Source organism: Gopherus evgoodei, chromosome 13, assembly GCF_007399415.2.
Source record: "Gopherus evgoodei ecotype Sinaloan lineage chromosome 13, rGopEvg1_v1.p, whole genome shotgun sequence".
In the NCBI taxonomy this organism is placed as follows: domain Eukaryota; kingdom Metazoa; phylum Chordata; order Testudines; family Testudinidae; genus Gopherus; species Gopherus evgoodei.
The window spans coordinates 33,330,864-33,343,748 of record NC_044334.1 but is presented as its reverse complement, the minus strand read 5'-3'; the positions used below and the strand labels follow the sequence as shown (position 1 = coordinate 33,343,748).

The 12,885-nt window shown below is 61.7% G+C and overlaps 2 protein-coding genes across 2 annotated transcripts in view; one reads left to right on the top strand and one right to left on the bottom strand.

Annotated features, from left to right (window-relative positions):
• LOC115661042 (nck-associated protein 1-like) overlaps positions 1 to 12,392 on the top strand; it is a 28,612-nt gene extending 16,220 nt beyond the window's left edge. The window contains exons 12-22 of the mRNA XM_030583166.1: positions 1,000 to 1,132; positions 1,284 to 1,406; positions 3,097 to 3,242; positions 4,144 to 4,276; positions 4,676 to 4,795; positions 5,468 to 5,607; positions 6,375 to 6,506; positions 7,110 to 7,328; positions 9,844 to 9,914; positions 11,623 to 11,705; positions 12,261 to 12,392. Of these exons, the coding sequence (XP_030439026.1) occupies positions 1,000 to 1,132; positions 1,284 to 1,406; positions 3,097 to 3,242; positions 4,144 to 4,276; positions 4,676 to 4,795; positions 5,468 to 5,607; positions 6,375 to 6,506; positions 7,110 to 7,328; positions 9,844 to 9,914; positions 11,623 to 11,705; positions 12,261 to 12,392 (1,432 nt within the window). The remainder of the gene's footprint in view (positions 1 to 999; positions 1,133 to 1,283; positions 1,407 to 3,096; positions 3,243 to 4,143; positions 4,277 to 4,675; positions 4,796 to 5,467; positions 5,608 to 6,374; positions 6,507 to 7,109; positions 7,329 to 9,843; positions 9,915 to 11,622; positions 11,706 to 12,260) is intronic.
• LOC115660743 (zinc finger protein 883-like) overlaps positions 1 to 12,885 on the bottom strand; it is a 573,128-nt gene that overhangs the window by 91,389 nt on the left and 468,854 nt on the right. The window lies entirely within an intron of this gene.

The following is a 12,885-nucleotide window of genomic DNA, read 5'->3' as shown; positions in this document are numbered from 1 at the left end:
AGTCGGCAGCCCCAGCACTGCAGGCCAGACTGCTGCCAGGAAAGCTAAAGCAGCTCCCTGTAGCATTGGAAAATATTCTGGTGAAATGCTGCAGGTTCTCTGTGGATTATCTTCACACAGAGCAGGTCAAAGGGCGACTGGATCACAGTCCCTAGTACCTGCCACCGGGGAAATGGAAAAAGATGCATTTAGGCTCCTCAGTCTAGCAGACAAATGTCTGACGTGCTCTAGCGGCTGGTCGCTGAAGACGGCCCGCGAGCTGATTTTCAGTGGCATTTACGCTGCCCTGGCCACCAGTCTGGGGGGGCTCTGCATTTTCATTTAATTTTAAATGAAGCTTTTTAATCATTTTAAAAACCTTATTTACTTTACATACAACAATAGTTTAGTTATATATTATAGACTTATAGAAAGAGACCTTCTAAAAATGTTAAAATGTCTGACTGGCATGCAAAACCTTAAATTAGAATAAATAAATGAAGACTCGGCACAGCACTACTGAAAGGTTGCTGACCCCTGAGCTAGACACATTCAGGCTGGAAATAATGAAATCACTGGAGAAGGTTACCCAGGAGTGCGGGTGGTTCTCCACCGCTGGCAATTTCGAAAAGGTCTGCTTGAGTTCGAACAGGATGTATTTGGGGAAGTCCTGTGGCCTGCGGTACTCAGGAGCTCAGACTCAGTGGTCAGAGGGGTCCCTTCTGGGCGTGGAATCTAGAGGGGAACGCTTGGCCGGTGGGTTGGTCAGCACTTCTCTGGACACCTGCGTGGGGGGGGGCGGCAGGAGTCCCATGGCACTGTGGTGGGCACGGGGCTGCCCTGGGTACCCTGTTTCCAGCTGGAGCTGTCAGATTCGGATTCAGCCCTGCCCGCCCCCAGGTGCGGCGATATGGGGGGAGGGTTGTGGGACTGGTTCCCCAGTGACTCTGGCAGCAGGAGCCCGGGTGCAGCACTGCCTCCCTCAGAGGAGCCTGACCCAGGCCCTTGTCGCCCCTGCAGTCACATCGCCGAGCTGCTGTTCCTCACGGAGCAGCTGCGTACCCTGGTGCACAGGCATGGCCCAGTGATCCAGCGCCACCACGTCCAGTACCTGGCTCGCCACCACCCCCTCCAAGGCCCTGTCTCTGCCCCTGCCGCTGGGGGGCAGGAACACAGAAAGTAGAGTTGCCAATTTTGATTGGATGCATTCCTGGAGATGTCATCACATTACATAATCTTTAATTAAAGATTAATCTTTAATTCTTGGAGACTACAATCCTGGAGGGTTGGCAACCCTAGCACAGAGGGGAGAGCCCCCCACTCATGGAGCTGCTGACCCCTCTCTAAAGCTGCTTCTCTTTCCTGCAGTGGACAAAAAGGAGAAGTTCGACGTCTCAGGGCTTCGCCTGGACTGGTTCCGGCTGCAGGTAACTCCCTCGCCAGATGTTTGCATCCCCATTAGGGGCTGGGCATCTGCCAGGGTGCACACACCCCACCCAGCCCCCTGCCAGGCCCACACCAGCAAAAACTCCCCTGCTCAACCCACTGCCAGGCCTGCACCAACAGGCCCTCCCCAGCCAGATCCCTGCCAAGCCTGCACCAGCAAGCCCTCCCCTTCCCTGCTCAGCCCCCAACAGGCTGCAACCGGCAACCCCTGACCTCTCGCACCCAGCCCAGCCCCCGGCTAGGGTTGCCAATCCTCCCGGTTTGGCTGAGAGTCTCCTGGAATCAGGCTCCATCTCCCAGAGGCAACTGAACCAATCTGGGAGATTTTAGGCTGCTAAAAGTCCGGTCAGTGGTGCACTGGGGCTAAGGCAGGCTCTTTACCTACCCTGGCTCCGTGCCGCTCCTGGAAGTGGCTGGCATGTGCTGCATCCCCTAGGTGGAGGCGGGGCCAGGGGGTCTCTGCGCGCTGCCTCTGCCCTGAACAGGAACTCTGTAGCTCCCATTGGCTGGGAACAGGGAACCGTGGCCAATGGGAGCCGGGAGGGTGGTGTCTGCAGGCAGTGGCAGTGCGCAGAGCCACCTGGCCATCCCTGAGCCTAGGAGCTGCTGCCAGACATAGCACCGCTTCCAGGACCCACATGAGGTAAGTGGTGCCCGGCCGGAGCCTGTACCCCACACCTTCTCCTGCACCCCAACCCCCTGCCCCAGCCCCCTCCCCCACCCAATCTCCCTCCAAGAGCCCAGACACCTCCTGCACCCCAAACCCTTGCACCAGGCTCAGCCTGGAGCCCCCTCCCACACTCTGAACCCTCGACCCCACCCTCCAGCCCAGAGCCCACACCCACTCCCACACCCCAACCCCCCTCCAGCCCGGTGAAAGTGAGTGAGGGTGAAGGGTGAGGGAGAGCAAGCGATGGAGGGAGGGGGCTGGAGTGAGTGGGGGCGGGGCCTCAGAGAAGGGGTGGGACGGGGGGCAGGGCAAAGGCATTTGGGTTTGTGCGAGTAGACCAGGGGTAGGCAACCTATGGCACGTGTGCCGAAGGCGGCACGCGAGCTGATTTTCAGTGGCACTCACACTGCCCAGGTCCTGGCCACCAGTCCAGGGGGCTCTGCATTTTAATTTAATTTTGAATGAAGCTTCTTAAACATTCTGAAACTCTATTTACGTTACATACAACAACAGTCTAGTTGTATATTATAGACTTATAGAAAGAGACCTTCTAAAAATGTTAAAATGTGTGACTGGCACGCGACACCTTAAATTAGAGTGAATAAATGAAGACTCAGCACAGCACTGCTGAAAGGTTGCCGACCCCGGAGCAGACAGTTGGCAACCCTACCCCCCGCCACACCCACATCAGCTCTGCTCCATTTCTGTTCACTAACTAGGGCCATGGCCTGGCTCTGGGCTCCTCTGCCCTGGGAGCAGCCCCTGCCCAGCCACAGGCCCATGGGAAGGACAGCTGGGAGCGGGAGCTGGTGGAGCCACTCCTGGCAGGGCTCGACCTCGGAGCCGGCAGCACCAAGCGCACAGAGCCCTGTCCTGGCAGCTAACAAAGTCTCTCTGCTCGACTGGGGGAGCTGCAGGGCTGATGGTGGGGGAGTGGTGATGTGGCTGCCCCAAGCCCTGGGGCTGGGCTCTTTCTCACCCCCTTCTCTGCCTCCCCCAAGGCTTACAGCAGTGTGGCCAAGGCCCCCATGCAGCTGCGCGAGAGCCCGGACATGGGCCGTGTGATGAACCTCATCATGTTCCACTCCAAGATGCTGGACTCACTGGAGGAGCTGGTAGTGGAGACTTCGGACCTGTCGGCCTTCTGGTGTGTATGCGCAGTGCCCGGCGTGGGCAGGCCAGCACCGCCCGGAGCCCAGGGGCCAGTGCTGGGCCTGCCTCAACCCCATCAGTGCCTCAGTTTCCCCATCGCACCTTTTGGTGCGAGAGAGGCTCTACTGCCCTCGGAGCCGTGGTGTGAGGCCTGTTCACTGACTTTTCTGGGCAGACGTCTCTCTGGGAGCACTGGACAGTCAGATGGTGGGTGGGAAGAGTTGGTGCAGCTAGCCCAACATTGTTGCTAAGGCCTGGCTTCTGGCCCTGTGCTTGGCCCATTCAGACCCACGCCCCCCAGAACCTGGCTCTGATCCAGGGTATGAGGGACTGCGATGCAGCTGCAGAGGGCACAGCAGCCAGTGGGATCCAGGCCTCTGAGCAATGTGAAGGGGCTGGGGTGGTGCTGCTCACATGGAATCACATGGATGCACACACAAACACAGAATCACATGTACATGTAATCACACACACACACAAACACAGAATCACACACATACAAACACGGAATCACACACACATGGAAACACACACATACACACAAACATGGAATCACATGCACACACCTACATGGAAAGGCAGATGCACACACACACACAAACATGGAATCATACACACCTGGAATCACACACATACGCACAAATACAGAATCATACACACAGAATCACATGCAAACACCTACATGGAAAAGCACACGCACACACAGACAAACATGGGACCACATGCACATGGACTCGCATATGCAGACAAACACAGAATCACATGTACACGGAATCACACACATACACTCACACACAAACATGGAATTACATGCACATACCTACATGGAGAGATGTGTGCGCACACACAGACTCTTCCTGCCCCACCTGTGCTGATGTGTCCTTCTACCCCAACAGTTTCTACGTCCGCCCCTTCGAGAAGCTGTTTGCTCTGACCATGGAGGAGCCGGCCATGCTGCGCTTCACCATTGCCTTCCCACTCATCTGCAGCCATTTTGCCCACTGCACCCACCCCATGTGTCCAGAGGAGGTGCACAGCTGGAGGGTAATGCATGAGGAGGGGCACTGCCTGGGGAGAGCCTGGGGGGCATGCATGGTGATGCATCGGGGAGGTATGGGGGACATGCATGGGGATTTAGGGGGGACATGGGGACACGGGTGGCAATATAAAGGGGAAGAACCCCCCCGTGGGAGGGCCGGGGGGCATGCACGATGATTCATGTGGGGACAACTCGGGGGGAGAGGGGTGGGCAGGCATGCATGGAGATGTGTGGGTGAGGAGGAGACGGGGGACATAGGACAACGCATGGGGGGCAGGGTTGCCTCCCCCATGGGGTAAGAAGCTCAGTGGCTGGCGTTTGGGATCTGTGGCTGGAAGGTGCCAGGTGGGGAAGCAGAGCCGTGAGCCGTCCCTGGCCTATCTCCGCAGTATCCCCACCTGAAGAGCTGCAGCCTGGGTCTGTGCAACAGCTTCCTGGAAGAGATCGCCAAGCCAGCTGCCAACTGCATCATGGACACATGTGCCGAGCAGCGCAAACTCAGTGAGCAGGTGAGGGGTGTGGCACGGTGCTGGGGGGTTTGGGGGGATCTGCCAGCCTGGGGGCCCCTCTGTGAGCAGGTGAGGGGAGTGGGCATAGGGCTGGGCGGTTCCAGGGGAGCTGCCAGACTGGGGGCACGTCAGTGAGCAAGGGGATTATGGGGCGTGGCATGGCACTGGGTGGGTTTGCTTCCAGCCGGGGGTTTGGTGGGCAGGTGAGGGGCACAGGGTGTGGCATGGTCCTGGGTGGGGTACCTTGTTGAGGTGCCAGCTGAGTGCACAGCAGCAGTTGCATGTACCAGGATTGCTCACCATCTGGGCGCGCTGACTGAGGGCTGTGGCCGGCCCTCCACAGGCTGCTCTCCAGGCTGGCAAAGCCCTGCGGGGCTTTTGGTGCTGGGAGCTATGGAGATGGCCGTGGTTGGAGTCATGTAGCCTTGCCAGGGAACAAATGGCCAGTGACTGCTGCTTGCTGAGCCCTGGCGGTGGTGGGGGTGGGCATCAGTGTGGCCAGTGGCTCCGTGGCAAGACGAGCGAGATGCCAGGCAGGTGGGATGTGTCCTGCACCAGGACTGTGGTGTGGGGAGAGGGGACCTATGTGTGTCTAGGGGGCTGCCAAATCCTGGCCCTCCAAGCCCCCAGCCCCTCACTCGCTCAGAGCCCCTGTCTCTATCTCCTGGGAAGCTGCTGCCCAAACACTGCGCCTCCACCATCAGCAAGGCCCAGAACAAGAAGGCCCAGAAGCAGCCCCCCAAGAAGGGGGAGCCGGAGCGGGACAAACCAGGGGGTGAGAGCCAGAGGAAGGAAAGGATCGTGGTGACCAAGTAAGCCCACCGCATGGGGGTCTCCCAAGGGGCATTAGAGCTGCTCTGCCATCCCTTGGGGGTGGGGGTTCTCCCCATTCAGAGGACTCCTCCCCCTGTGCTTCAGATGGCTGGGGTAACCGGGCAGTGGGGGGACAGGTTCTGGGTCCCCAGAATGGCTGATGGCTCAGATCTGGGAAGCGATACTAGCACCTGGCCCTTCATAAGCACTCCCAGCCTCAGAGCTGCCCCGTTGCTCCTCAGAGCAGAGGTGGGATGAACCCAGGCATCCGGGCTTCCTGTCGCCCCTCGGGGTGGAGGTGGCAGTGAACCCAGGCATCCGGGTTGCTCATTGCCCCTTGGAGCGGAGGTAGGGTGAACCCAGGCATTCGGGCTGCCCACTGCCCCTTGGAGCGGAGGTGGGGTGAACCCGGGCATCTGGGTTGTCTGTCACCCCTCGGAGCGAAGGTCGAGTGAACCCAGGCATCCGGGCTGCCTGTTACCCCTTGGAGCGGAGGGGGTGGTGAACCCAGGTATCTGGGCTGCCCGTCACCCCTCAGAGTGGAGGGGATGGTGAACCCAGGCATCCGGGCTGCCCATCGCCCCTCAGAGCAGAGGTGGGGTGAACCCAGGCATCTGTGCTGCCCACTTTCCCATTCATTTGAATGATCCCACCACATTTGGGGTCTGGGAGCTAGTGTGCGTTGGGCTGACAGGTGTGGGGGAGGGGCCCGGGCTCCAGAGCCATTTGCGGCGAGCGCTGACGGTGCCGGCGTCTCTGCCCCCAGCATGGACAAGCTGCACCAGGTGCTGAGCGAGCTCTCCCTGAGCATCAACCACGTCCCCAGCTTCACCGTGTTCGAGCACATGGTCACACCGGCCGAATATCTCAGCAGCCACCTGGAAACGCGGCTCAACAGGTCCGTAGGCCCCGTGGCTGGCTGGCTGGCTGGGTGCGGCGTGTCCCTGCACAAGGCCTGTGAACCTCGGGCAGGCGGGGATGGGAGCGTGGCGGGTCCCTGACTATGGCCCATGGGCTGGGAGGGAGACACGTTGCATTCCTGCCCACAACCCTTGGGCGGGTGGGAATGGCACAGTGGTGTGTCCCTGTCCATGGCCCTCGAGCAGGCGGGTGGGGAGAGGGATGCGGCGTGTCCCTGTCCATGGCCCTCAGGCGGGAGGGTGGGGAGGGGGGAACAGCGTGTCCCTGTCCATGGCCCTCAGGTGGGCGGGTGGGGAGGGGGATGCAGCGTTTCCCTGTCCATGGCCCTTTGGCGGGTGGGTGGGGATGTGAACGTGGCGTATCCCTGTCCATGGCCCTCGGGCTGGGAGACTGAGTTGGCTATTGGTGCTGTTACATCCACAAGCCCCAGCCAACTTCTGAGCTGAGTTGTGCTGGGAGATGCCCATTTGCAGGAAACATGGGAGTGGGGCTGGGTGCTTTCAGCAGGAAGGCTGTGGGCTCAGCAGATCCACTCGGAGGTCTGTGTGGGGCCCCCTCTGAGCCCCCCATCCCCTTACAGATCCTTCGTGTGGATGGCCAGCTGCAACCAGGCTACGCAGGAGATTGCGCGGCCCTCTGAGGTGCTGGCTGGCCTGCGCTCCTACCTCGCCTTCATCCAGTCGCTGGGGCAGTTCACGTGCATGGACTCCAGCCGCATCATCCGCAACGTCCTGCTTCAGCAGACACAACCCCTGGACTCCAGCGAGGAGCAGACCCTCACCACCATCTACACCAACTGGTTGGTGCCTGGGCTGGCAGCAGCCTGGCCTGGGCCATCGGACAGGAGATAGTCCTGGTTATCCCTGAGCCATGGGGCAGGAGAGCCTGGGAGATGCCTGGAGGGATGAGGGAAGTGGGAAAAGCTGACCTATGAGGAAAAGTTGAAAGTTTTGGGCATGTCAAGTGTAGAACAGAGAAGGCCAAGGTAGGACTTGACACCAGTCTTTAGCTACGGTCAGGGTTGTTCCGAAGAAGGCCGATGCCCAGTTGTTCTCCATGTGCATTGATGGGACACGAAGGAATCTGCTGTTTGCAGCCAGGGAGATCTCAGTTAGATAGTGGGAAAAGCTTCCTGGGGTCGCTGGGCTCTGGAGCAGGCTCCGAGGGGGTTGTGGAATCCCCATCACTGGAGGTTTGTAGGAACTGGTTGGACAAATCCTTGTCAGGGATTGTCCAGATGTCCTGCCTCTGTGCGTGGCCTTTTGTGGTCCCTTCCAGCCCCATATTTCTGTGGTTCTGTGCACCTGGTGGGATTTCATGGGGCTGGAAAGCCGGTGCTCAAAGAGCGACGGGTGGCCCTGCCCAGCATGGGGACAGCAATGGGAGAAACAGTCAGGCCCCTTGATCTCGTACTTTCTGGGCAAATAGGGCTGGGGAGAAGAAGGAACAAAAACCTACTTCTAGAGCCAACAAGGGGGCAGGCTGCCCATGTGAGAGCTTGACTTAGCCAGCGCCCCTCAATCCTGACCCACAGCCCTCTGCTATCCCAGTCCTGGGCTCCCCACACAGCTCTGACAGTGCCCCTCAGTCCTGACCCACAGCCCTCTGCTATCCCAGCCCTGGGATCCCCCCAGCTCTGCCAGTGCCCCTCAGTCCCAACCTGCAGCCCTCTGCTATCCCAGCCCTGAGCTCCCCCTACAGTTCTGCCAGTGCCCCTCAATCCTGACCCACAGTCCTCTGCTATCCCAGTCCTGGGCTCCCCACACAGCTCTGCCAGTGCCCCTCAATCCCAACCTGCAGCCCTCTGCTATCCCAGCCCTGAGCTCCCCCTACAGTTCTGCCAGTGCCCCTCAATCCCAACCTCCAGCCCTCTGCTATCCCAGCCCTGGGCTCCCATCCCCCCAGCTCTGCCAGTGCCCCTCAATCCCAACCTGCAGCCCTCTGCTATCCCAGCCCTGAGCTCCCCCTACAGTTCTGCCAGTGCCCCTCAATCCCAACCTCCAGCCCTCTGCTATCCCAGCCCTGGGCTCCCATCCCCCCAGCTCTGCCAGTGCCCCTCAATCCCAACCTGCAGCCCTCTGCTATCCCAGCCCTGAGCTCCCCCTACAGTTCTGCTAGTGCCCCTCAATCCTGACCCACAGCCCTCTGCTATCCCAGCCCTGGGCTCCCATCCCCCCAGTTCTGCCAGTGCCCCTCAGTCTCAACCTGCAGCCCCTGCTAGCCCAGCCCTGGGCTCCCCACATCTCTGCCAGGGCCCCTGAATCCCGGCCTGCAGCCCTCTGCTATCCCAGCTCTAGACTCTCCACAGCTCTGCCAGTTCCCCTCCATCCCGACCCACAGCCCTCTGCTGTTCCAGCCCTGGGCTCCCTCGCAGCTCCGCCAGCACTTCTCAGTCCTGACCCACAGCCCCTGCTAGCCCAGCCCTGAGCTCCCATCCCTCCAGCTCTGTCAGTGTCCCTCACTCCCGACCCGCAGCCCCTGCTAGCCCAGCTCTGAGCTCCCCACACAGCTCTGCCAGTGCCCCTAAGTCCTGACCTGCAGCTCTCTGCTATTCCAGCTGTGGGCTCCCCCGAGCTCTTCCAGTGCCCTTCAGTCCTGACCCATAGCCCCCTGCTACTCCAGCCCTGGGCTCTGCCCAGCTCTGCTAGTGCCCCTCACTCCTGACCCGCAGCCCCTGCTAGCCCAGCCCTGGGCTCCCCACACAGCTCTTCTAGTGCCCCTCACTCCCGACCCGCAGCCCCTGCTAGCCCAGCTCTGAGCTTCCCACACAGCTCTGCTAGTGCCCCTCACTCCCGACCCGCAGCCCCTGCTAGCCCAGCTCTGAGCTCCCCACAGAGCTCTGCTAGTGCCCCTCACTCCCGACCCGCAGCCCCTGCTAGCCCAGCCCTGGGGTCTCCACACAGCTCTGCTAGTGCCCCTCACTCCTGACCCGCAGCCCCTGCTAGCCCAGCCCTGGGCTCCCCACACAGCTCTGCTAGTGCCCCTCACTCCTGACCCGCAGCCCCTGCTAGCCCAGCCCTGGGCTCCCCACACAGCTCTGCTAGTGCCCCTCATTCCGGACCCGCAGCCCCTGCTAGCCCAGCTCTGAGCTCCCCACACAGCTCTGCTACTGCCCCTCACTCCCGACCCGCAGCCCCTGCTAGCCCAGCCCTGGGCTCCCCACACAGCTCTGCTACTGCCCCTCAATTTCACCCCGTGCTCACACACTGGTACAAGGGAGTTTGGACTCTGGCAGGGCAGGCTCGGAGCAGGCTGGGAGAACAGCGCTGGGCCTGGCTGTCCGGTGTAAGTGGAGGCTTTTTGGCTCCATGCAGGTACCTGGAGGCGCTGCTGCGCCAGGCCAGCACTGAGGCCATTGTGCTGTCCCAGCTGGCTCCAGACACCAGCCCACCAAGCATGTGCCTGGGGCAGCACCTCGGGGTGGGGCGGCACTCGGGGTTTGGTTTCGGTTTTTTTTTGGTTCGGCCGCGCGGCGCTGGGGGGGCGGGGACTTGGGCGGTGCGGTGCTCTGCTGGGGTGGGTTTCAGCGGCACGGCACTCAGGGGGCCGGGGACTTGGGCGGTGCGGCGCTCTGCTGGGGTGGGTTTCAGCGGCACGGCACTCAGGGGGCCAGGGACTTGGGCGGTACGACGCGACTCTCGGGGGACGCAGACTTCGGCGATGCTCGGGGGGCAGGGACTTGGGCGACGCGACTCTCGGGGGGGGGACTTGGGCGGTGCGACATGTGGGGGGGCGGGGACTTGGGCGACGCTCGAGGGGTGGGGAATTGGGCTCGGCGAGGCAGCGCTATTTGTTTTCTCTTGAGGGGGGCAGAAATGTTAGGGGCGGGTCTGGTTGGGGCGAGGGGCACTGGCAGAGCTGGGGGGCTGAGGGTTGGGGTGAGGGGCACTGGCAGAGCTGAGGGCTCAGGAGGGGGCTGAGGGTTGGGGTGAGAGGCAGTGGCAGAGCTGGGGGCTCAGGAGGGGGCTGATTGTTGGGGTGAGGGGCACTGGCAGAGCTGGGGGCTCAGGAGGGGGGTGAGGGTTGGGGTGAGAGGCAGTGGCAGAGCTGGGGGCTCAGGAGGGGGCTGAGGGTTGGGGTGAGGGGCTCTGGCAGAGCCGGGGGCTCAGGAGGGGGCTGAGAGTTGGGGTGAGAGGCAGTGGCAGAGCTGGGGGCTCAGGAGGTGGGGCTGAGGGTTGGAGTGAGGGGCACGGGTAGAGCTGGGGGCTCAGGAGGGGGCTGAGGGTTGGTGTGAGGGGCAGTGGCAGAGCTGGGGGCTCAGGAGGGAGCTGATTGTTGGGGTGAGGGGCACTGGCAGAGCTGGGGGCTCAGGAGGGGGCTGAGGGTTGGGGTGAGAGGCAGTGGCAGAGCTGGGGGCTCAGGAGGGAGCTGATTGTTGGGGTGAGGGGCACTGGCAGAGCTGGGGGCTCAGGAGGGGGCTGAGGGTTGGGGTGAGGGGCAGTGGCAGAGCTGGGGGCTCAGGAGGGGGCTGAGGGTTGGGGTGAGGGGCAGTGGCAGAGCTGGCGGCTCAGGAGGTGGGGCAGAGGGTTGGGGTGAGGGGCACTGGTAGAGCAGGGGGCTCAGGAGGGGTGGCTGTAAGTTGGGGTGAGGGGCACTGGCAGAGCTGGGGGCTCAGGAGGGGGCTGAGGGTTGGTGTGAGGGGTACTGGTAGAACTGGGGGCTCAGGAGGGAGGGATAAGGGTTGGGGTGAGGGGCACTGGCAGAGCTGGGGGCTCAGGAGGGGGCTGAGGGTTGGGGTGAGGGGCATTGGCAGGGCTGGGGGCTCGGGGGGGGATGAGGGTTGGGGTGAGGGGCACTGGCAGAGCTGGGGGCTTAGGAGGGGGCTGAGGGTTGGGTGAGAGGCACTGGCAGAGCTGGGGGCTCAGGAGGGGGGTGAGGGTTGGAGTGAGGGGCACTGGCAGAGCTGGGGGTCAGGAGGTGGGGCTGAGGGTTGGGGTGAGGCAGAGCTGGGGGCTCAGGACGGGGGCTCAGGGTTGTAGTGAGAGGTGCTAGTTCCCAAGCATAGTCCCAGGGGTATGTTGTACCCCATTTGTTTTGCAGCCCCATCTCCTGTGTGTCCTCGCAATTCACCCCCCACCCCGGCTTTCCCCCAGCTGCTGACAATGTGCTGAAAAGAATGATCATCATCGGGGGGATCCTGAGCTTCCGCTCCATGACACAGAGTGGGCTGCATGAGGTGGGTGCTGGCCTATTGGGTGATGGGGAGAGTGGAGCTGAGCGAGTCCTAGGCCAGCATGTCTGTGGGGGGATCATTCAAGGCCAGGGTGGAGGAGCTGGCTGCCCCCACTGTGCACCTGCCTGGGAGGCAGCATTGGAGCTGTGTGGGGCAGGCCTTTCACACGCTTCCTGGAGCATTATGGGGCTGTGATGGAGGGGAGTCACTGACCCTCCCGCCATGTATGCTGGGGACGTGGCTGGGCAGGAGTGGTGAGTGTCCCACATCTCTCCTAGGACAGGTCTCTGGACAGCTCTGCCCAAGTGGCCTCTGGAAAGCAGGGACAGTAACTGGCCCCAGCCCCTCTCTGGGGTCAGTGGGGAGGGTTTGTTGGCTAACACCTGTGCGGTGCTTGGAGAGCCTCAAGCATTGCATTGCTCCTTTCCTGCACCTGGCTGCTGGGCAGTTGTTAAAGAGCTGCCACGTCCCACCCCAGAGGGTACCAGGGGCTACTACATGAGAGGGGGCGAATTGTGTCCATTGCCATCTCAAGGGCAGGCTCTCTTTTCGCTGCAGGTCTTCTCCAACCGCTGCCCGTTCCTGATGGGCCCCATCGAGTGCCTGAAGGATTCCGTCACCCCAGACACGGACATAAAGGTGGGGGCGACCCTTGTGCTTCTCTCTGCTGTGGGTGGGCTCTGTGGCTAGGCGGGCAGATCAGAGAACATGCTGGGCTGCTGCGCAGGCAGCCTTCCCCTGCTGTCCACATCCAGGCCCCAGAGTGACTGGCCCGGGCATCTCTCCTCCTGCCAGGGGCCTTTACCCCATCTGGGGATCCAGAGTGCGGCAGTGTGTGCCAGGCCCCACAGCCCTACTCGTGGGCTGGGGGTGGGGTTGTCCAGCCACATGGGAGATGCGTCTTCCCCCAGGAGACAGAAGTCCCAGCTCCCCTCCAACCTGCATCACAGCTCAGGTTGACCTGGCTCAGGTTCTCAGGAGCAGCCACCGGGGGTCTGCAGATCCAGCTGAGGATGGGTGAGGGGTTTTGCTGCATGAACCAGAGTTCTCTCCTCGGCACCTGAGTTAATATTTATCCATGAGCGCGATGGAAACTCGGGGCCTGAGTTCAGCCCCTGCCCATGCTGCAGAGATGGCAATGCTGGACGCCTGCCTGTCACAGAGTGGGGTCTGGGTCTGTCCG